This window comes from Schistocerca nitens, chromosome 5 (genome assembly GCF_023898315.1).
Source record: "Schistocerca nitens isolate TAMUIC-IGC-003100 chromosome 5, iqSchNite1.1, whole genome shotgun sequence".
Taxonomy (NCBI): Eukaryota; Metazoa; Arthropoda; class Insecta; order Orthoptera; family Acrididae; genus Schistocerca; species Schistocerca nitens.
Window position 1 is genome coordinate 720,867,649 of NC_064618.1, and position 24,899 is coordinate 720,892,547.

Here is a 24,899-nt window from a genome sequence, read left to right on the forward strand (position 1 = left end):
GTGAATTGAGCATCAGTAAGGTCTCTTTGTACTTGTTCGGCCCATGATGTACCTTTAAGATTTTCAGTGGCTGTGAGTATCTGGTGTGAGTGTCTGTACTCAAGGAGTCGGTGTATGTGTCCATAGAATTTAAGGCATCTTTTTCTAATGTCAGCAGCAATATTTGAAATTTACTCTGTAGTTTTGTTGGTTTGCAGTCTATATCCAGCTTCAATTTTTCGTGGTCCAAAGATTTTCCTAATGATCTTCTCGTTCTTTTTGTAGATTTTGTAGTAGCATCTTATTATGGAGTGACAAGGTTTCTGCTGTGTATAGCACCTCAGATTTAATGACAGAGCTGTAGTGCCTGATTTTTGCATGCATGGACATGCACTTTTTTGTTGTAAAGTTGGTGTGTTTGACCATAGGCTCTCTTGAGTGGTTTTTTTTTTTCCTAATCCAATGGGTTCCAAAATTTCCCCCAGGTATTGAAAATGTGGAACTCTGTTTATCTGTCCATATTTTGTGGTGAGATTCTGTATGTTTAAGTGTGTGCACATAAATTCCGTTTTCTCCAAAGAAATTTGCAAGCCAACCTTCTCAGCGCATTCCTTTAGTATTTCTATTTGATATAGTGCATGTTGTTCATTGTCTGTCAAAACTGCAAGGTCATCAGCAAAGGTTAGGCAGGTGACTTCAGTTTTCCTTCAAATCTTCACTGGTTTCCATAGGCCACAGTTTCTAAGCTCACTTTCCCATTCCCTTATGACCTTGTCCAAAATGATATTGAACAGAATTGGAGATAGTCCATCTCCTTGTCTTACACCAGTTTGGATCTCAAAACATTCTGAGATTTCCCCCATGAATTTTACTTTAGAGGTTGTGTTGGAGAGTTTCAGTTTAATGAGCTTACATGTTTTCTGCTCAAGTCAGAGTTCTATTAGAGTGCTAATGAGCTTACATGTTTTCTGCTCAAGTCAGAGTTCTATTAGAGTGCTGACAAGGGATTTATGGTATGGTCAACTGATTCATACTCGTACTTTATTTGGTGGTGTTAGTCCATCATTGTACACTCTAAGAAAGGGAAGAAAAATGCTGCACCATGAAGGAGTTATGCAAATTGTTAACAAATTGATATTCATACAGGTATTGACGGAAAATGCAAAACTGTTAGTTTTGATGGCAAGTGGATAAAAGTGTGATGCCACAGTGCAGTCTCACCACACAGCTAGCAAGTACAGTAAATATGTCATTACCAGGGCACAGAGTGTTTGTGAATTTCATTCTATGTGTTCAGTTGCACAGTAAGTGTGCCTTACAGATAGGGTGTGTTGACAATATAAGCAGATGTTGGCATTTGTAGTAGAGGATGTGTAGTTGGGATCAAAGAAACCAGTTGGAGTAATTGGTGAATCAGTACATTTGAATAGCAGTGATGCCACTATTCAGTGATGTTCGCCGGAATGGGTGAACCATATCTGAACACAGCCTCAAGAAGGAAATGGTCAACCTGGTGAGATGACAACATTAGGACTGAGCAATAGTCAGAGAGGCACTCAAACCCCAGATTCATAATTATCATCAATCTGACATACAACTGATGCTTCATTGACCACAAGGACCATCAGTAGACAGCTCACGGAAAGGGGGTCTGAGCTCACAGTGCCCCTTGCACTGACTACATTGACCCCTGTACACCAACAAACCTGTTTTTGGTGTGGGGCATATTCAGCCAGGAGTCCCATTGACAGGAGTCCAATCCACTTCAAACTGAGTCCTGGTAATGGTAGGGTACCAACCTGTCACCTGCCATGTGGCCTGATAATCAGAAGTGATGATCTGAGGTGTTATTAATTTCATAGCAGGATCCCTTTGGTTGGTATCAGTGGCACCCTTACAATACAGCAGTCCTTTGATATTTTACACCCCTTTTTGTTACCCTTCATGGCAAACCATCCTGGGCTTGCATTTCAGAAAGCTGACACCCACCCACTTACAGAGTGAGTTTGATGCTTGTCTTCATGCTTGCCAAACACTACAATGGTCAGCAAGGTCACCCTATCTCCCTCCAGTTGAGAATGTGTGGAGCATTATAGGCAGGGCTCTCCAACCAGCTCAGGATTTTGATGATCTAACTTGCTAACTAGATAGAATCTGGCATGATATCCATCAAGAAAACATTTGACAACTCTTATCAGTGCCAAGCTGAATAACTGCTTGCATAAGGACCAGAGGTTGACAAGTATGTTATTGACTCCCCACATTGTGAAGCTCTTTCTCTTGAATGAATCTTCCTATTTGTCTGCAATTGTGATAATTTGTTTGCAATTGTGATCATTTGTTTGCTTATATATGTACATTGCATCTACAGATTTCCATCCCATTCAGATAATTCTCTCTCTCTCTCTCTCTCTCTCTCTCTCTCTCTCTCCCCCTCCCCCTCCCCCTCCCCCTCCCCCTCCCCCCCTCCCCCCACCTCCACCTCCCCTCTCTGGTGTGGTGCTGCTTTTTGTGTACTTAACTGAATATTTTGTTGTTCATGTGCTGTCTCGCTGGGTTCTGCAGTACAGCTGATACTTAAACATGAGTTGTCTTCTGGAAATTTGTTGTTGTTGTTGTTGTTGTTGATTATGATGATGATGATGATGATGATGATGATGATGATGATGATGATCATGATCATGATGATGATGATGATGATGATGATCTTGATCATGATTTCCACATTTTCTAACATGAACTGTTCCACCGTTTACGATAAACTCTTCTGCTCCAACAAACATGTGAGTAAAGAGAGTAAAACAAGAAACTGTGTACTGCTCGCAGTAAAATCCTCAAAATATTTTTATTTTTCAAGCAAATATGAATGGATTTGTGAGAATTTTCTAAATAAAATCATCTCAAAATGAATATTTGCATATGTAGTTCATGTTTTATTGCTGTACCACATGTTTCAGTGTGCAAATTAGCACACAAATTCAGAGGTTAATGTGAAATAGAGTAATTATGCTTGCTAAGAAGATACAGAGTTCTCATTACAGAAGTGTAATGGCTGATCACAATAGCAAAAGGTTTTATTATTACAAACATTGGCTTTGAGTAATTGCTTTCACCTCTGATACTGGTTGAAGAACAATAATTAACATTCTTTTATTTGTAGAATACTCTCATACTAATTTAGTGCATGCAGAATAATCTTAGCATTAGTTTATAATCATGATACCTTTTGATTAACATGTGTTATTTTATCTTATTTTTATGTCTGAAATATTTGTAGTTTTCTTCCTTCTGCACTCAGAGTGTAAGAATGATTCAGACATTTAAATTGGGAGATGCGATTACCATATTGATGATGATGGTGGTGATGATTCACAATACATCTACAAGGAAAAATCTACACTGTGCATATTTATGAACATGAACTAATGAAACATTAAAAAAAATTAATAGCAAAAAATGAGTCCTTTCAAAGGAGTAAAATACTGTTGTGTTTGACGTTATTTGGTACTTAGAAAGAAAAGCTAGCTAACGACTCAATGCTCTGCTCTGAGGTTGCTCTTTTTACCGAACAAGTCCATGTTAGCTAATCCGCAACACTTGCAATGTTGTGATATGAAGATTATTGGCAGAAATTGTTAGAAGCCAGTTGGAGGCAGTGCAGGAACTTGAAGCAGTGTACATATCTCAGTCCAGTGATCAGCTGTTAGAATCTTTCAGAAAGTAGTTGGATTGCTACAGGGCTTTTAATTACTGAATTTGGAGTGTGTTTCGCAGGTCAAAGCAAGGTTTGTGACCCTCATATTGACCAGTGTTAAAGTTGTGGTAGTGCAAAGAACTAATTTGGGTCCACTAATGTTTACAGTTAAATTGACAGAGCATTACATCACTTAGTTTGTCTCGCACATCAAATATCACCAAGAGTGTGTGGCTCTGGCTGTGATCATATGTGTGATTTTGTGCAATGCTATGGAAATTCCAAAGAATGGATACAAGGAATATTTCATGATTGTTGCACTTAAGAAAGTTTTGCAAGAAGAAAACAGTATGAAGACAAGTGCTGCAGACATCTGGAAACTGTCAACAAAAGAAGAAACAAGGGAATGAGATACCCAGGAAACATTTTAACGTCAAGAATGGACTTTTTCATGTTTATGTGGGAGACGAAAGCCGAAAGTATATTTCATATATGACACATTCAGGGCAGTTACACTACAAAAAAGTCTGCAGTGTCCCAGCACACATTTTTTTCGATGTGAACTCATCAGTCTTTTGCATGAGGGAGAACATCACACTGTTAAGTGAACTGAAGAGGAAATGAAACAAAATTGTTGTATACCTTATTGACTGACAAACTGATAACCATAAGGGTACTAGGACTATGAAAATGTGCCAGAATTTACACAACTCTAGCCAATTCATTCACCAGACATACTGTTAGCGGATGAACAAGGACAACGTTATTTCTATATACACAGGAAAACATTCTGTGGACATGGGCAGATAAACAAAAAACAAAAATAAAAAAATAATCAGGTTTCAAACACAGGGCACAAAAGTGTAAAGCACTGATGCTAGCCACCACGCGGCCACTATGTATGAAGCAGTTACTCACTCAGAGGATGTAAAATGCCACAAAAACTTTGACCATTGTATTCTCAGAAACACTCAAGTATCTACATATAAGCCGAGACATGTGTCTGCTTATTTTGTCTCCTCTCCCACTGAGCAAAGTTTCGGGAAATTGGGTTATGGCACCTGCTGTGTTCTCCTCATTGGTTAAGCTGAGCATGTTTGTGTTTTATACTGTTTGCTTGTGAATGACAAATAAGGGCATAAACAATCAGTCTTTCCTTCTTATCCCACATAGTAGTTCTCCTCTGATCTGGACTTCTGAATGACTTTTCCGAATGCTACCATTTTCCGTAAACCTCACCAGTACTTTCCTTCACACCTCTTTCTTCCCCTTCAACTTTTCTACCAGGAGGAGGAGCCACTGGCTGTGAAACCTTGCACACTTTAACACCTTTTATATGTGTGTTTTCTTGCCACCACTTGGAGAGCAGATGTTTTCATCTATTCAATTACATTATACAGCAGAGATGCTGAGTCGCAGATAAGCACATCAGAGAGACTATGCCTATCTGTGACTCAGCATATGGTGAGTTGCAGCTATCCATTTCATAATGTTGCTACCTTCCATCCTGGATTTTCCATTGTTGAATTACATTATATTTTTAAATAAATAGTGTGGCACTCATTTAAAATTTTTGCAAAATATTATGTTAAAAATGAATTAAGGAATACTGTTCATTTTGCACTACATCTAGAACAACCGTGAACCTCTTCAATAAACAGGGTGGGAATCATCTCCAGCCTTGATAGGACTGAGATTTGTTCCACACCAGGCTATGTATACGAGGGGAGACCCAAAAGAAACCAGACTCCGAGGGCGCTGCCACTCATTGACGCAGTGAAGGGTTCTCACGCTAGATGGTGCTAGTAGAGACCTTCATGAAACAGCTGTGCAGACGGCGTCAGTGTAGAGCTGAAGGTGCAAGTGTGGTATTGTGTTTCTCTAACTGTTGGTGGGTTACCTCTGCGAAGTTGTTATGACAACTTTAAAAGAACAAAGAGTGTGTGTGAAATTTTGTTTCCTGCTTTAAAAAACTGCAACAGAGACACAAAATGCTTCAGGAAGCTTTCCAGGAGGACGCTATGAGCTGCACACAGGTTTTCGAGTGGTTTGGGCACTTTAAACGTGGTGAGATGTATGTTGAAGACCAAGCTCGTTCTGGACGCCCTTAGACATCACAAAATGAAGAGAACATTGAAAAGGTCCACCAAAAGATCAACGTGGATAGTCTCCAAACGATCGACCAAATTTCAGCAGAGACAGGAATCGGTTGGAGCTCGTGTCAGCGGATTTTGAGTGAGGATTTGTACACGAGGCATGTTGCTGCTAAATTTGTTCCGCGCCTACTCACACAGGAGCAAAAAACCATCCGCATGAATGTGTCAGGACTTGAAAACAGAGATTACATGTGATCCAAACTTCTTGAACAAAGTCATTACAGGGGATGAGAGTTGGTGTTACGGGTATGACCCAGAAACCAAGCAAGCGTCAAGCCAGTGGAGGACTCCCAACTCTCCCAGACCAAAAAAAGGCAAGGCAAGTGAGGTCAAATGTGAAGACAATGATCATTGACTTTTTTGATGTTTGTGGAATTGTGCATCGGGCATTCGTACCCCCTGGCCAGATTGTTAACCAGCAATTTTACTTGGATGTTTTAAGGCGTCTGCAAGAGGATATGAGGAGGAAACGCCCGGAACTTTGGTGATCAGGTGGCTGGTTTCTGCATCATGACAACGCTGCAGCACACACGGCCTTATGAGTGACCCACTATTTGGCATCTCAGAGGTGGTCTGTCGTTCCCCACGCTCCGTATTCACCGGACCTAGCTCCGTGCGACTTTTTCCTATTTCCATGAATGAAAAAAACGCTAAAAGGGAGCATTATGACGATGTGGAGGCGGCAAAAACAGCTTTGCAAAGGGCACTGGACAATATCAAACTTTAAGAGTTCCAAACATGCTTCCAACAGTGGGAAAAGAGACTAGACAAGTTCATCGCATGTAATGGAGAGTATTTTGAAGGTGACTGAAGTAAATTTGTAAAAAGGTTCATCAATAAATTTTTTATGACAACAATCCGGTGTCTTTTGGGTCCCCCCTCGTATATCACAAATGGCTTCACTGCTCACTCATTTATAGCAGAGTGAACAGTGGTCTGGAATGTCAGTGGTTCAGGAACAGCTAAGAAAATGTATGACTAATGCATCATTAGGAGCTCCATGTAAATGTAAAGAGGCAGCTAGCAATCCACAACTCAGATACTGGGTATGGATCTAGTCTTATAGTTACATGTGGTTAACTTAATTCTCTAATGGTGAGTAGGATCAATATCTTCACATACATAGGACTCGTAGAACTTCACATTGTACACTCAACATCTAACCTGGGTCACACAAAAGCTTTATAAAACTGGGTTATGTATGTTCGATCTGCTCCTCAAGAACAGTGACTAAGCCAATTCAAGTTGCTTTGTGGCTTGAGGGACCTAGTTTTTAAATCCATTAATGTGGAAAAGGAACAGCAAATTGCAAACCATCCACAAATTAATGTAGGGAAAACAGTTCTGATACCCACAAACTCTGTTACAACCAAAGAGCCAAATTCTAACAAAGTACAAAACAGTAGAACAATCCAATGTAATTCTTGTCATCTCCAAGAACATACAAAAATTACTTTATTGATATACAGCTTATCTAAAGTGTCACTAGTTTCGTCAGCAGGAAAACCTTACAATCCCCCCTCTAAATCCCATATTTGGCTATCCTGACAATCATCAGTATCAAAATTTTCCTGAGGAATAAACATGAAAATACAATATAAGAATTAAGAATTGATATAAGAATGAAATACACTGATATGAGAATTTAAAGAGATAGTAACTCATGAAAATACGATACACACATACATTATATAATAAATGTATGACACTTATTGTGAAACGCAGTTGTAATTTTACAATTAATATAACACACTTGTATCCCCTAACTTGATAAGAAGCATTCATATAGTAATCATCTACGGACATGAGTAGATAAATGAAAAAAATAAAATATAAGCATTTATCAGGTTTCGAACATGGGGGTGCAAAAGTGAGAGGCCATGATGCTAGCCACTGTATCTCCAGCTGAGCTGAGTTTATCGACCTCTAAAAGACCTCTAAATTACGTCAAAAACTTGGATGATCGTTTTCTCAGAAATCATCGTGTATCTACAGATGAGCAAAACATGTGTTTGTTTATTTCGACTCCCCTTCACACTGAACAAAGTTCCTGGGAAATATGGTTATGGCACCTGTTGTGTTTTTCTCATAAGAACAAAAGTAAACGACTACAGATGTTAAATTAATTAATTTACCATTGGTTTCAAGCTGACGTGGTAGAAGTGGCAGTGTTATAATGAGTCAATCTGAAAGTGGCAGCTATGGAATCCTGGGAGATAAGCAGAGCAAGAAACTGACAAGTTATTGCATATACTACAAAACCACATACCAATGTGGACCAAGAAACATATATTTTCAATGTAATGTGGCTGCTTGACAAATAAGGCATATGGGATCAATTTGAGGAGGCAAACTTTGAAATTTTTGTTATGGAAAAGTAGACTGTCTCAGACTTTTCTGAGAATTTATGATACTCACTCCAGTGGCCAAGGCAGAACTAACAGTTAGTCTTGCTGTGGCTATGGGAGTGTGCATTTGGGTGGTTGTGTGTGCGTGTGCGTGTACTATTGCTGGAAAAAGAGGTAGTGCTAGAAAGCTAGTGTGAATGCTGTTTTCTGTTGTGTGTTACTGTGCTCCATGGATGAAATTGATTGATTGTACCAAAGGTAGTGTAAAACATGCACTGTAGGTGGTAGTTAGGTTTCTTGTAGAAGTTATATGTTGATGGAATGGTACTTTGGATGTTCCATGAGGAGAGAAAGCTTTGTAAATTAACATTATCCATATTCTCCGTTAAATGTGCCCAGTTAGTGAAGAGAGAACTGTCCAAACATCATCTGAAAAAATGTATTGAAAATAATGTTAGCTAAATCTATTGTTTGTCATAGTGCTTTAAGTTTGTATGGTTGATGAGCCTGTTTGATTCTGATTTTGAGATGCTGCTTGTGCAGGTATGATTAATGCTCACATAAGAGATGCTGCAGCACTTTGTTGCTATTTTGCATGGCTGGAGAAAGAGGTAGTGAAGGGCACAGTATCTGAAGTGTCTGGAGCTAGCAGACTTGAAGAATTTAGAAGGTATGTCACACTAGCAGAAGATTTTTTATTTTTTTTTATTTTTTTTATATATATATATAATATGTGAATATAATTACTATATATCTATTTTTCAGGGAACAAGAGAATTTTGTTGGCCCAAGTTTTGAAACAATTTCATCGTCTGGTCCAAATGGAGCCATTATTCACTATGCACCTTCACCAGAAAGCGACAGACTCTTAACTGTTGATGAACTGTACCTGTGTGATTCTGGTGGACAGTACAAGTGAGGTTAATCTTCAGCTTCATTATAGATCAACTTTTTATAGAATTGTTTTACTTGCCAGGAAGTTTCATGATGATCATGTGACAAAAATAATTGTTTTCTGACTCTTTGTCTTTGAAAACTGTATACTTAAAATTCTTTTCATTCTCGTCCTGTTCTTGCTTCTCTTTTGAGTGATCAAATTCAAGTATTACTACAGAATTAAGTCACAGTATAGTCACTTAAATATCATTAAATTTTTATTTTCCATACTAATGTTGGTTTTATTTGATAAAACTTTATTTTGGCTTTATCATGTGTGTAATTTAACAAGTGGGAGATGCTGTAATAGTGTTTTCTTTGGTGATATTTGTGTACAGAAAATATGTTACATGCGTAGATATATGAACAGTTTTCCATAAGAAAACAATTAACACTGATAGCTTGAAATGTTGTAGTTTGTCTCAAACAAAGCACAATAATGAGGCAGTAGTAAGAAAAGAAAGAGAGAATTTTTAATATACGAATTAGATATATTGCTGAAAGAAAGAAGAAATAAATTAAACGAAATCAAAGTAGGTTTTTAAACTACCGTATTTACTCAAATCTAAGCCACACTTTTTTTTCCGGTTTTTGTAATCCAAAAAACCGCCTGCGGCTTAGAATCGAGTGCAAAGTAAGCGGAAGTTCTGAAAAATGTTGGTAGGTGCCGCCACAACTAACTTCTGATGTCGAATATATGTAACGCTGTACAGGCATACTTTGCAGGCACAAAGATAAATGCTGGCGCCAAAACGTCTGCGTCAGTAAATAAATTAAAAAAAAAAGGTGGAAGACAAGCTTTTTTCTCTGCCCCGAGTTTCGACCACTGCATTTTCATACATTATCCAATGAAGTAAATACAAATTCCGTATCGTTCATCTTTGAATGTAGCAGCCTTTCAATGTACTACGAAAATCCGACTGGCAAGACTGTTTGGGATGGTTGTCAATATGGCCAACTCTACTTGTCAATATGGCCAACTCTACGTTCTGAATTTTTTCCTACCTGTGGGAAGAGATGGTTGCTTATAGGAACTTTCATGAATTGTGAATCACATGCAGTATTCTCTTCACAATAAGAATAATACGAATGTAAAAATTTTTCCATGTATTCCTTCGTGTTTTGTGCTATCTCATTTAAATCCTGTCTGCCTAATAAACTACAAAACTAGAGTGAGGCAACAGCAAACGCGGAAGAATATCATATCATGTCATTTTTATATTCGTATTATTCTTATGCTGAATAGTGATAGTCAGAAATGAAGCACGGTAACTGACTAGATTTTTAAATCTAAGGTGACTCTAATTTCTGTGCAGAATGTAATGTACTAAAGAGGCATCTGCAAAGATTTTCAAACGGAGAAAAATTTTCGCTAAACTTTCGTTCAGATCATCTATCATACGCAGTCTATTATTTGGTTCTTGTTGATCATTATCAAAGAAAGCAGCAGTGTAAGTAACAACAAATAGCAGTCTCTTGTCATTGTTTTGCTAATGAGATGAAAAAGCAAAAACGAAATGAGACAAAAGCAAGCCATGCTGCGAACGGCGACAGGTCGTAAACACTTATCATAATGCGACAAACAATGCACGACACAGTACAATAATGCATTTTGAGCTTAGAGTGACGGAAACACCTATAACAAAGAGAATGGCACTTATCAGATCAAAGAAAAATAAGCAATCAATTCAAACCAGACGACGCACGTGAAAAAGGAAGCGTACCCGTATAAATATGGACGGAGTGCCTGACGCATAGCAATGACTACCTGGTGAAGCTTAAATGCTAAGCTTACCACACGAACCAAACTACTGTAGCTGTATCGTCATTCATTCGACTTAAATTGTCTCATATTACAATGGACCAACTTTCTTTGGGTTTTGAGGTGCGGTCTAAAACGTTTATCTCCCCTTGAATTTTGAGTCTCAAATTTCAGGTGCAGCTTAGATTTGGGAAAATTTTTTTTCTTGATTTCGAGTCTCATTTTTCAGGTGCGGCTTAGATTCGAGTAAATACGGTAGTCAGTCATATGGGAAAAAGATAAGGACTGTTTGAAAATTTGAAGAGATGTAGATTCTGCAGAACAAGATTCCAGCTATGGAATTTTCTCACTATAGTGAAATAAACCTCTTCAGGGACATACTTTGAAATTCCAGAGCATATCAATTAACAGGGTGCTGTGTGTTGTAAAGATATGCCATATCTACCTCTCAGTTTGTTCTTACCACAATTTTCATGGCAAACGTAGCAATGTAGAATTCTGATATTCAGTAAATTTACTATTGTATGTTATCTTAAAGCTGCCAGATAGTAGCTATGGATAAGAGAAAGGAGGCCCAGTTTCGTTTTTGGTACAGGTGCTTCCAAAACCCAGTGGAACTTTGGTGCACGAAGTCTACAGAAAGCCCACTCACAGAGACAGATGTTTTCACAGAAATTCCAATCACCATCCTAGGTAGAAAAGGAAAGTGACCAAAACATTGATGGACTGGCTTAAAAGAATCTGTGAGCCACTTTCCTTGGCGGATGAACTTGATCTTTCAAGAATAGATAGCATCAGTAGAGCACTCAGATGACATGGTATTGTCACACTGGTTGAACCAACAAGAAAGTGTACAAATATTTGAACATTGCAAAGAAATTATACCTGTCACTTGCCACAGCAGGAGTATATAAGATTGCATGCAATCAAGTGTACATAAAAACCACCAAAAGAAGCATTAACATCCACCTTAAAGAAAATGAGCAGTTGTTATCCAGGCAACAAACACAAATCAGCAGTAGCAGATCATGCAATAGGATCGGGAACCACCAAAAATTCATTTCTCAGATGCTATGGTTTTATCAAGATCCAATCATTACAATGCTAAGATGCAAAGAGGAGCCATAGAAGTTCAAAAGAACAGAAGTAACTTCAACAAAAAAAAAATAGTAATATTGAAATTAAAAAGGTGATGGGCCTTAGTGTTAAATGAAGAAAACAGTGCCAACTCTTCTGCACTACAAGCTCCATATAACATCAGAGTGACTGCGATCTGAGGCAGTGATTTGATAATGTCGCACGAACTGACATTTGCTTGGGTACTTGCAAACAGTTCGGCATGCTGAGCTTGTAACAGCTTTGTGAGTTGCAATTTAAGATTAAAGAGGACCACTTACCATTAAGCGAAAGTGTTGAGTTGTCGATAGGCACCCACACATAAAAGAAATAAAACTTGCTAACTTTCAGTGTTATCCTTTGATGAGCTCATCTATGTGCCTATTGACAAATCAATGCTTCCACTTTTCAGTGAGTGGTCTCCTTTAATCCTAAATCATTTACGTTTTACAGGATCTTTCCTACAACAAATTATCAAATATAGTAAAACTTGCTCAAAATCGAATCATGTGGGGCTAAAATAATTTTCCAGATTGGACAGGTTTCGGGATTACATACAACTTACTAGGCTACATAAAATTTTCAGGTATCATGCACAAAAATAAAACTTATAATTGTGTACGTATTCACACTCTTGCACAGTAGATGTTCATTTACTGTACACTGTACAGTAGAACACTAAACTATTACACTAACTGATAAATAATACAGAATTTCTACATTTTTACTCTAAATTTGTTTGTCATACGTATATACATATTATTACTGCATTTGTTTGCTTTGAATTTCACATTTTTTGCCACATGTCAAGGAAGGAAACCTGTTTGAATTTCCTGTTCAAAATTATTTTTTCTGCACACTATTTTGAAAGTTCCAACAACTTGGGAAAATTTGTGTGTGCTGCAAATTGCATAACATTCTTTATGCATAGCTTCTTCAGGCCTATTAATTTTTCTAAGGGCATCATGTTGCTCCTCTTTTTCTTCCTTTGTTTCTTCTTGATCATCTTCTGTGTTGCAGATTTTGATTAAATCTGTAGCTGAAGTAAAAGTGGACTGAGATGAAAGAAAGTCATCACTTCAAATATAATCATTTGCGCTACATGAAATGTTTTGTATTTTAATAATTCAGCAATTGCCGCTGCATTTTCTTGAGTTTCGATGGCCATCAGAAACGTCTTGTTCTTGACCTCCAAACCCCACTTTGCTGAAGCACTTGGTAACAGTTTTGGACTTTATTTCCCATACTGACAAGCCAATCCACTTTACTGCATCCAAGACGGAAACTGACTATGCAATTGCACTTTTAGCTTCTTCAACACTGAGAATAAGAGACTGCTTCAATATGTGCTTCTAATGTGACTTGGATGTGTAAATAACCCCTTGGTCCATGGGAGGTTGGTTGAACGGGGCAGGAATCCAGTTGGTTTCACATTTGATAACTTCACTTTCGGATTGTAGGTCGCATTGTCTAGGAAAACTTGGTAATTTCGTATTTTTGTTTTGACATTGAAAGAGCTCGGCCATTCTTCCACAAGACCACTCACCATCCATGTCTGTTTATTGCTCCACCATGTGACTAGAAGCTAACTGTCATGTTTTTGAAACAACATGGTTTTGCCGCCTTTCTGATCACCGGTGGCTTCTCCATTTCCCATAACATGTTTCCACACGGCACTACAGTGAGTCTTTCCTTGCACATTCTTCCGCCAGTGCAATTTCTACCTTGAATAGCTAGAGATTTTGAAGGCAGTGTGCAATAAAACAGTCTTGTTTCATTGGCACTGAACACGTCTTTTGGGTCATAATTCGCATTTAATTTATACAGTATTGTCTTCCATCCTCTTGTTACACTTTCCGGAACATCCATAGCTTGATCAGAAGTGAAAGTTGACTCTAGCAAGTATGTTGTTGTTGTCTGCCTCACTATAGAAATTATGGTTTGCATTTTACTTTTTCACACAGCTTCTGTTTCCACCAAGCAACTGTTAATAATAACATTACACAGTGGCTTCATAGCGGTTACCAGTTTTCAGTCACAAAGTTGTGCGTCATGCACTTCGGTCAGCCTCATACCGTTCACCCGGACCCAGAACTTCATATTCTTCATGATCTACTCACTGTAGTGGAGACATATTGATTCTTAGGACCGGTTTTTGACACTTGATTGATTTGGCTTCCTCATTTTTGTCAGCTTAAGCCGAAGTGCTGGCAGCCCGTCAATGCCCTCTGTTGCCTGAGCAACACAAATTGGGGTGCAGATAGCTCTATGCTGCTGCGGCTGTACAGAGCCCTTGTCCAATCCCAAATTGACTATGGGAGTGTGGTTTGTGGTTCGGCAGTGCCCCCAGTGTTGCATTTACTGTACCCTGTGCACCACTGCGGGGTTCGACTAGTGACAAGAGCTTTTACAAGGAGTCCGGTGACCAGTGTACTGCTGGAGGCTGGGGTCCCTCCATTTTAAATCAGATGTGCACAACTGCTTGCCAGTTACGTAGCACTCATTCATAGTTCTCCTGAGCATCCGAATTACCGTCTCCTTTTCCCCAGCTGTCCATCTCCCGCATCAGCGGCCCAGGTCAGGGCTAATGATTGCGGTTCGCATGCGGTCCCTTCTGTGCGAGCTGGAGTCCTTCTCTTCACCACCTCGACTTGTGGTCCATTCGTGTACACCTCAGCCGCAGCTTCGTCTGGACCTTTCACATGGTCCTAAGGACTCCGTTAACCCTGTGGCTCTCCGCTGTCACTTCCTCTCGATTCTTCACGTGTTCCGGGGCTCTGAAGTGATTTACACCGATGGCTGATGGTCACGTTGGCTTTGTTCACGGCGGCCATATTGAACAGCATTCCTTAACCAATGGATGCAGTGTATTCACTGCAGAGCTGGTGGCCATTTCTGGTGCACTTCAGTATCTCTGTTCGTGCCCTGGGGAGTCTTTCCTTTTTATGTACTGACTCCTTGAGCAGCCTGAAAACTATCGACCAGTGCTACCCTCGTCATCCTTTGGTAGTGTCCATCCAGGAATCCATCAATACCCTGGAACGGTCCAGTCATTAAGTGGTGTTCGTCTGGACCCCTGGTCATATCGGAATCCCAGGAAATTAACTTGCTGACAGGCTGGCCAAACAGGATACATGGAAAGCACTTCTGGAGATGGGCATTCCCGCAACTGACCTGCGTTCGTTATTACGCTGCAAGGTTTTTCAGCTCTGGGAGGTGGAATGGCAAAATCTCAGTACACACAACAAACTGTGAGCCATTAGGTGGCGCAGTGGTTAGCACACTGGACTCGCATTCGGGAGGACGACGGTTCAATCCTGTCTCCGGCCATCCTGATTTAGGTTTTCTGTGATTTCCCTAAATCGTTTCAGGCAAATGCCGGGATGGTTCCTTTGAAAGGGCACGGCCGATTTCCTTCCCAATCCTTCCCTACCCCGAGCTTGCGCTCTGTCTCTAATGACCTCGTTGTCGACGGGACGTTAAACACTAACCACCACCACCACCATTAAGGGGACCATGAATGTGTGGAAGTCCTCGATGAGGGCCTCTTGCAGGGGCTCCGTGGTTCTCTTCCGGCTCCGCATTGCTTGTATCTGGGTGACCCACAGCTGCCTCCTGCACTCTGAAGACCTGCCTGAGTGTCGGTGTAGTGCCCTGTTGACAGTGGCCCATATTCTTCTGCTCTTGCCTTCTTTGGCTGCCCTGCGACTTCATCTTCGGTTGTCAGACTCTTTATCATTGATTTTAGCAGACAACACCTCATAGCTGGTTTGGTTTTACATTTCATCCGTGAGGGTGGGTTTTATCATTCAATCTGAGCTTTAGTGCACACCCTTTGTCCCTCTATGTCCTCCACCCCATTGCTTTTGGGGTGGAGGTTTTAATGTGTTGCAGGGTGGCTGGCTGGCTTTTCTTTTTTATTTTTGTGGTCGGCCAGCCACTGTAATCTGCTTCCTTGTTTTACTCTCTTCTAACTGTTTCTTGCATTTCTCTGTTTTCTGGTCCTTTTGTTCCTTTTAGTGTTAGATGCCTTTCCTTTGTTCTTGTGGCCTTTCCTTTCTTTCTGTTTTGTGTTATACGTCTTGTCTGTTTTACTCTCACACTTGTGACATTGTTTTATTAGGAACAAGGGGCCAATGACCTAGTAGTTTGGTCCCTTCCCCCCTCTTTTAAACCAACAAACCAACCAACATCCTTAGCTTCCCCACACACTGCATCCCACATGAGGAGGTGCCTAGCTTTTAAACTGTCCCACCACTCTGTGGATACCTTAAACTCCACAGTTCCAAGCTCTTTAGCGACTTTTGGAGCCTCACACTGCAATATGCGTCCAGACAAAGTTAAGTTTCTTGCTTGTACTCTTACTAACCATTCCCATACTATCTTGTTAATTTCCTATCTTCTTTGCCTTTCTTTTGATTTGCCTGTTTTCTTTAATCCATTCATCCTGTGTCTTATCCTTTTTCCAAAAGTCTCATAAATTTTTTTTTTCATCGCATTTGATGTGCACCATTATTTCACGCTCAGAGTGTTTGTCGTTCTCATTCGGCTTGATTACCTTAACCTTTTTATTTAGTGTTACCAACATGTACTTTTTATTCAACATCATTTTCTCACTTAAAAGTGTAGATGTAAAAATTTAGAAGAGGAAAACTTTTTAAGATCTGGCACACTAAAACAATCCCAGAAAACTGGAAGATTGCCTTAATTCGCCCACTTCATAAAATTGGGGAGTAGATGCTTATCAACAATTACAGAGTAATTTTGTTTCCACCCTTAGAATACAAAATCTTATTGAAAGCCACTCTGAATAAATTAAATCCTTCGTTAAATAAACAAATTGGAAAGTATTAAGCATGATTTACAATTAGCAAAAAATTAGATATATGAAAATATCAAAGATTGGTTTTAAAGGCATATGATTCAATAGACAGACTCTCTCCTCGAAACCGTGAAGGAATTTGCAGTAGATGGGAAAACTCTGGAAATAACTAAACACTATTTTACACACCCAGTATTTAAAATTAAATTTCTTTTGACAACATCCAGTCCATTCCAGATTGCATCAGGAATCAAGCAAGGGGACTTTTTGTCACCTTTATTATTAAATTGTGTTCTGGAAAGGTTATAAATGAATGGAAAATAGGGGAAGAAAAACAGAATGTGAATAACTAAATAAAGTGTGGCAGATAGAAAGATACAATAAATTGCTTGGCTTTGACAGACAGTCTGTAATAATAGATGGGACCTAGAGAATGCAAAGCAAGTACTAGAACTACTGAAGAAAAAGACAGCTGAAGAGGCAGGTCTGCAAATATCTTTTGAAAAGACTGAATATGTGGTCAGTGAAAGTAATTCAGCAAGAATTTTAAAAACAAAGTATGACAACATAAACAAAACAGTCAGCTTTAAATATCTGGGTAAAAATATAAAGATAAAAAGTGAAAAAAGCAATTAAAATCTGCATTGAGAAAATGAAAGAGTGTACATGAAAATGAGAAATCTGTATATTAAAAATGTCTTCCTGAAGATGTTAAATTAAGGCGTAATGAACCATGGACCTTGCTGTTGGTGGGGAGGCTTGTGTGCCTCAGCGATACAGATAGCCATAGCGTAGGTGCAACAACAACGGAGGGTAACTGTTGAGAGGCCAGACAAACGCTTGGTTCCTGAAAAGGGGCAGCAGCCTTTTCAGTAGTTGCAGGGGCAACAGTCTGGATGATTGACTGATCTGGTCTTGTAACACTAACTGAAACGGCCTTGCTATACTGGTACTGCGAATGGTTGATAGCAAGGGGAAACTACAGCCGTAATTTTTCCTGAGGGCATGCAACTTTACTGTACGGTTAATGATGATGGCGTCCTCTTGGGTAAAATATTCCGGAGGTAAAATAGTCACCCATTCGGATCTCCGGGCGGGGACTACTCAAGAGGACGTCGTTATCAGGAGAAAGAAAACTGGCGTTCTACGGATCGGAATGTGGAATGTCAGGTCCCTTAATCGGGCAGGTAGGTTAGAAAATTTAAAAAGGGAAATGGATAAGTTAAAGTTAGATATAGTGGGAATTAGTGAAGTTCGGTGGCAGGAGGAACAAGACTTTTGGTCAGGCGAATACAGGGCTATAATTAAAAAGTCAAATGGCGGTAATGCAGGAGTAGGTTTAATAATGAATAAAAAAAATAGGAATGCGGGTGAGCTACTACAAACAGCATAGTGAACGCATTATTGTGGCCAAGATAGACACGAAGCCCACGCCTACTACAGTAGTACAAGTTTATATGCCAACGAGCTCTGCAGAAGATGAAGAAATTGAAGAAATGTATGATGAAATAAAAGAAATTATTCAGATAGTGAAGGGAGGCGAAAATTTAATAGTCGTGGGTGACTGGAATTCGGTAGTAGGAAAAGGGAGAGAAGGAAACGTAGTAGGTGAATATGGATTGGGGGTAAGAAATGAAAGAGGAAGCTGGCTGGTAGAACTTTGTGCAGAGCATAACTTAATCATAACTTAATGGTTCAAGAATCATGAAAGAAGGTTGTATACATGGAAGAACCCTGGGTAAGACAGAGATTTAGGAACCAGGTTTTAAATTGTAAGACATTTCCAGGGGCAGATGTGGACTCTGACCACAATCTATTGGTTATGAACTGTAGATTAAAACTGAAGAAACTGCAAAAAGGTGGGAATTTAAGGAGATGGGACCTGGATAAACTAACTAAACCAGAGGTTGTACAGAGTTTCAGGGAGAGCGTAAGGGAACAAATGGCAGGAATTGGGGAAAGAAATACAGTAGAAGAAGAATGGGTAGCTTTGAGGGATGAAGTAGTGAAGGCAGCAGAGGTTCAAGTAGGTAAAAAGACGAGGGCTAATAGAAATCATTGGGTAACAGAAGAAATATTGAATTTAATGGCTGAAAGGAGAAAATATAAAAATGCAGTAAATGAAGCAGGCAAAAAGGAATACAAACGCCTCAAAAATGAGATCGACAGGAAGTGCAAAATGGCTAAGCATGGATGGCTAGAGGATAAATGTAAGGATGTAGAGGCTTATCTCACTAGGGGTAAGATAGATACTGCCTACAGGAAAATTAAGGAGACCTTTGGAGGAAAGAGAACCACTTGTATGAATATCAAGAGCTCAGATGGCAACCCAGTTCTAAGCAAAGAAGGGAAAGCAGAAAGGTGGAAGGAGTATATAGAGGGTCTATACAAGGGCGATGTACTTGAGGACAATAGTATGGAAATGGAAGAGGATGTAGATGAAGATGAAATGGGAGATATGATACTGTGTGAAGAGTTCGACAGATCACTGAAAGACCGGAGTCAAAACAAGGCGCCCGGAGTAGACAACATTCCATTAGAACTACTGACGGCCTTGGGAGAGCCAGTTCTGACAAAACTCTACCATCTGGTGAGCAAGATGTATGAGACAGGCGAAATACCCTCAGACTTCAAGAAGAATATAATACTCCCAATCCCAAAGAAAGCAGGTGTTGACACATGTGAAAATTACCAAACTATCAGTTTAATAAGTCACAGCTGCAAAATACTAACGCGAATTCTTTACAAACGAATGGAAAAACTAGTAGAAGCCGACCTTGGGGAAGATCAGTTTGCATTCCATAGAAATATTGGAACACGTGAGGCAATACTGATCCTACGGCTTATCTTAAAAGCTAGATTAAGGAAAGGCAAATCTACGTTTCTAGCATTTGTAGAATTAGAGAAAGCTTTTGACAATGTTGACTGGAATACTCTCTTTCAAATTCTGAAGGTGGCAGGGGTAAAATATAGGGAGCGAAAGGCTATTTACAATTTGTATAGAAACCAAATGGCTGTTATAAGAGTTGAGGGACATGAAAGGGAAGCAGTGGTTGGGAAGGGAGTGAGGCAGGGTTGTAGCCTCTCCCCGATGTTATTCAATCTGTATATTGAGCAAGCAGTGAAGGAAACAAAAGAAAAATTCGGTGTAGGTATTAAAATCCATGGAGAAGAAATAAAAACTTTGAGGTTTGCCGATGACATTATAATTCTGTCAGAGACAGCAAAGGACTTGGAAGAGCAGTTGAACGGAATGGACAGTGTCTTGAAGGGAGGATATAAGATGAACATCAACAAAAGCAAAACGAGGATAATGGAATGTATTCGAATTAAGTCGGGTGATGTTGAGGGTATTAGATTAGGAAATGAGACACTTAAAGTAGTAAAGGAGTTTTGCTATTTGGGGAGCAAAATAACTGATGATGGTCGAAGTAGAGAGGATATAAAATGTAGACTGGCAATGGGAAGGAAAGCGTTTCTGAAGAATAGAAATTTGTTAACATCGAGTATTGATTTAAGTGTTAGGAAGTCGTTTCTGAAAGTATTTTTATCGAGTGTAACCATGTATGGAAGTGAAACATGGACGATAAATAGTGTAGACAAGAAGAGAATAGAAGCTTTCGAAATATGGTGCTACAGAAGAATGCTGAAGATTACGTGGGTAGATCACATAAGTAATGAGGAGGTGTTGAATATGATTGGGGAGAAGAGAAGTTTGTGGCACAACTTGACTGGAAGAAGGGATCGGTTGGTAGGACATGTTCTGAGGCATCAAGGGATCACCAATTTAGTATTGGAGGGCAGCGTGGAGGGTAAAAATCGTAGAGGGAGACCAAGAGATGAATACACCAAGCAGATTCAGAAGTATGTAGATTGCAGTAGGTACTGGGAGATGAAGAAGCTTGCACAGGATAGAGTAGCATGGAGAGCTGCATCAAACAAGTCTCAGGACTGAAGACCACAACAACAGCAACAGTTGTAAAACCAGAAGTCCCCCGAGTCAGAGGGGTTGCTTTTATCTCGATGCAGAATGGCATCGAAGAGTTAGACAAGAAAGAAGAACCTTGCAAAAAATATTAACTCCAGTCGAGAACAAAAATGACAGTTTGAGGTCAAGTATGGAAATACACTTGTTCTTCCCTAAAATAACACATGAGATTGGTGCAACACATGTTACACTCCATGGACATCTAGAGAAAATGAAGAAAGATTAACAAAGGAGATCCACACGTTCATCTACATGATGTAAACAAAGGGAATGGATGGGAAGGCAAGACAAAAAAGGACTTAGAAAAAATGCAGATTGCACAGGACACAAAGAAAAACAGAAAAACTGGAGCAAAGTGGTCAGATGAGGTGAAAACACCTCATTCCGTGAAAATGAAAGTTTTGTAGAAGGATGAAGGAACAAAGAAATATTTATCTTGATGTGGTCCTTAGTTAGCCTGAAACAAAATAAATAAGAAAAAGAATGCAGAAATGTAAATAGAAATTACTTACTGAACATCTTCATTCTTATAAATGAGTCCTACTATTGTATACATAAATCTTTTAGAATATACACCTTGACAGATTACGAAGGTAATTCAAAGAGGGCACTATAAAATCGGAACAAGACTGATACTTAGGTTGAAATAGTATCACCAGAAGAGAGATGGCATTTTAGTGACTTAATGGTTTTTATGATCTCTTTGACAGTTGATTGGAAAACTGATATTGCTGGTAGAGCATGCATTGTTCGTCTAAGTGAATGAAATGGATTTGCTTTCATTTTGTCTCCCTGTGTTTTGAATTGCTGTCAGCAAGAATTCGTTGAGTGTAGTGGGCAATGATTTAAGGAAACTGCATATCATTTGCCTTTCCAGGTTTATTTTTTTTATTCCTAATAAAATACCAAACTGGCCTTGTTTTTGTCATGACATTTTGTCTGTTTGATGACACAGTGAAGAATTTTGCAGTACTGCCTGTAGGACATTTTTAAGCCTTGATTAGTTAGTCACTGGCATTAAATAAAGCTCTCTCTTCTTGACAAAAGATACTTTGAACCCCCTTTTTCTTGGCTTCTACTGTAATTTTCCCTGTCCCATAGTAAAGCATTCATAATGCTGTAAGAATATTTTTAGGAAAGAATTAATTGTTGCATCTATTGTGTGCCCTTCATCATATTCTTTCTATTTTTCATCCTGTAAATTCTCTGAGTAGTGTGTACCATTTAAGAGTATGTACAATGTTACTTTCCCATTCTTAATTCAATCTGGTTGATGGCATTATTGCTGTAATTTGACCATCGTGATCTGATAAACCATTCATATGAGGCCCACATCTATTTCATGAAAAACAGTGTGATTTAGAAATAAATTATCAATTGCTGTTGTAGCATGGTCTCCTATCCTTGTTGGAAATGTTTCTGTGGGGATCAAACCAAAGCTTTACACCATTTACCGATGTTGCTGTTATCATCATGTTAGTCATTTGACCAGAATTCTGTCTTCTTCCCATTTCATTTCACTTATCCCTCCTGAATCTAACCTTGTCCTGTTCATTTTCTCTTCTGATTCTTAGTTTTCCCTTACGTCATTGTCTCCTAACATTCCACACTCTAATTCATACCTTATGCGATCTCTTCCTGATAACTTCATAGGCTGTCCTCACCCAGAGATCAAAGTGAGGAGCTAGTAGAATTCTTCAGAATTTGTTGCTCATTCTTCCACCATTAGAGGCAGTTTGAATTTTAATTCAAAATCTAGGCAGTGGTTAAGGTTGAACCTAGGACCTTTGGATTGGTTGTTAAAGATGCTACCCTTAATGGATAGCCTTAAGCCCTGTGTCTATAAAGTAAGTCCCATAACTTGTGACCAGAAATTTTGCTGTTGCCGGATTGCCATTGTCACAAATTCTGATTATATGACAGATTATGCCTTCTCTGTGAGAAAATATTTAACTGCTGCTTTCAAAGAACTCAGTTTGGGTGGTTATGGTGTAATGCAATTAACTAAAACTAGCTTTGGATTACATAATAAGAGTCAGCAACATAATGATACATTTTTATGTATTTATTTGCATTTCTTTTTTCAGGGACGGTACTACTGATGTTACTAGAACAATTCATTTTGGAACCCCTACTCAGTTTGAAAAGGAATGTTTTACTCGTGTTTTCAAGGGACAGTTTTTCATGGGGACAAGTGTGTTCCCAACTAAAATAAAGGTAATTAAAACGTCAGTAAAATATCAGTTAAAATAATATAATGGTCAGGAGAAAATTCAGTGATCTTTCCACCATGCATGGTCCACAGTGTACTTTTGTAAAGATGTATACTCTTGATTGCTGAGAATTTCAAAATATACATAATGATTCATGTGCACAGTAACCTGAATGAGTATATCCATTTCATGGTATGAAAAAAAAATAATAAAAAAAAATCACATAACCGTTTCCATCCTGAACTAGACCCTCCACACAGTGCAGGTCAAGTGCCACAACATACAATAGTGCATTCATTACATTGCATCATTTGAAACAGGACAAAATTGCAACTCATCAGACCACACTACATGCCCTCAGTCAGCTACATCCTTCTCCTGTGCTGTTTGGCCCATTGAAGATGTTTTGTTTTATGTGTCACTGTGAGCAATGGCCTTTTGCAAAGTACCTAACTCCAAATGTCCATTGCATGCAGTGCCATTTGAAATGTTCACTCAGAGACTGGTGGACATGCGGCTGTATTTACTGATGGCCAGCAGTTCCTGGTAGATTGGAAATCAATTGTCATGGAAAAGACATGAAACTGGTCCCTGTTGTAAGAGTTTTTTTTTATGCTCACTTTTCTTACACCATGTGTGGTAACCATTCGTTGTAGGCACATTGGACAGTCCAAATTAATATGCTAATAAATTGAACAACTTCATTTGTGTTGTGGTCATGGTCATGTTCAAACACTAAGGCTCTATTTTTGCCATTCTGTCACGTCTCCATGTTGAAGCATCTTTCTGCCTTAACCATACAGCTGGCTGGTACACGCATGCATTTAGTTAGCAGCGGAGGGTGGCATGACTGCCTGGTATCAATTTTACACCATCTGCAGCACTCTAAAGTGACTTGTGTGTTCTTTTAAGGGGGTGACTCATATTTTGTGTGGTGGGCTTATATCGGTGATTACTGGAGTGGGACATGCTGAGTGGACGACAAAACAGGTGTTGCACTTGTCTTTACGTGTATATGATCCAAGAGACAAGAGATATGATGTAGGGGCTGCATAAGAATATTTCAGTATTTTGGAGAGAATATTCCCTTATTTCACTGAATAATGATAAGCAGTTTAACCATAGTATAAGCAGTTAAACCGTAGTATACAGTGTGGTCCAGATGGTCTATCCTGGGTTGGTTGTGTGTGAGGAGGGGTTTATCCCATGGATCTGACTTGCATGTGTGGCATGGGTATTGACATCATAGAAGTGTACAACACCAGAGAACTGTTAGTGGAATATATAAGAGTGACTGTGAAGGGTTTTTTAGACACTGTCAGAGTGAAGGAATTGTTGGCGTTGGTAGGCTTGATGCATATTGTGGAGCCATCAGAGAGGTGGAGGTCATGACCAAGTGAAATGGAAGGGAGAGAAGCTGTTGGGGCTGAGGAGTAGTAAGTACAATGTTATGTAGATTGTAGGAGGGAATGGAAGGGAAAAGGGAAAAAGGGCGGGGGGGAGGGGAGGGGAGGGTAGGAAGAGCTGTTGATATCAACTGCATCAAGACTGTATGCAGGCAGAATCAGCATTGACGAGTGAAAACGAATGCCAGACCAGGACTCGAGCCAGGGACCTCCCGCTACTAGGCAGTTGTGTTAACCAATGCGCCACATGGATGCAGCTAAACGCAATGTTTATCACAGTTGCACAGACTGTCTTGGCACACTTCTCATCCAACCCGCATTTCCACCTAGCGTCACCTATCCACAGTCCCTATCAATGTCCTTCATGCTCATTAATTTGAGTTTCACGCAGGAGGTAGACATAATTGTGCATCCGCTCTGAAGCTAATGGATTAATTGCCCATCGAGGTGAATCAATTATATTAACGTGTAGTGTCTGT

The 24,899-nt window shown here is 39.4% G+C and overlaps 1 protein-coding gene across 6 annotated transcripts in view; it reads left to right on the top strand.

The window, feature by feature from the left end:
- LOC126259759 (xaa-Pro aminopeptidase 1) overlaps nucleotides 1–24,899 on the top strand; it is a 155,012-nt gene that overhangs the window by 95,791 nt on the left and 34,322 nt on the right. For all 6 annotated transcript variants that reach the window (XM_049956753.1, XM_049956758.1, XM_049956759.1 and 3 more), the window contains exons 8-10: nucleotides 8,721–8,847; nucleotides 8,943–9,092; nucleotides 22,889–23,018. In XM_049956753.1, the coding sequence (XP_049812710.1) occupies nucleotides 8,721–8,847; nucleotides 8,943–9,092; nucleotides 22,889–23,018 (407 nt within the window). The remainder of the gene's footprint in view (nucleotides 1–8,720; nucleotides 8,848–8,942; nucleotides 9,093–22,888; nucleotides 23,019–24,899) is intronic.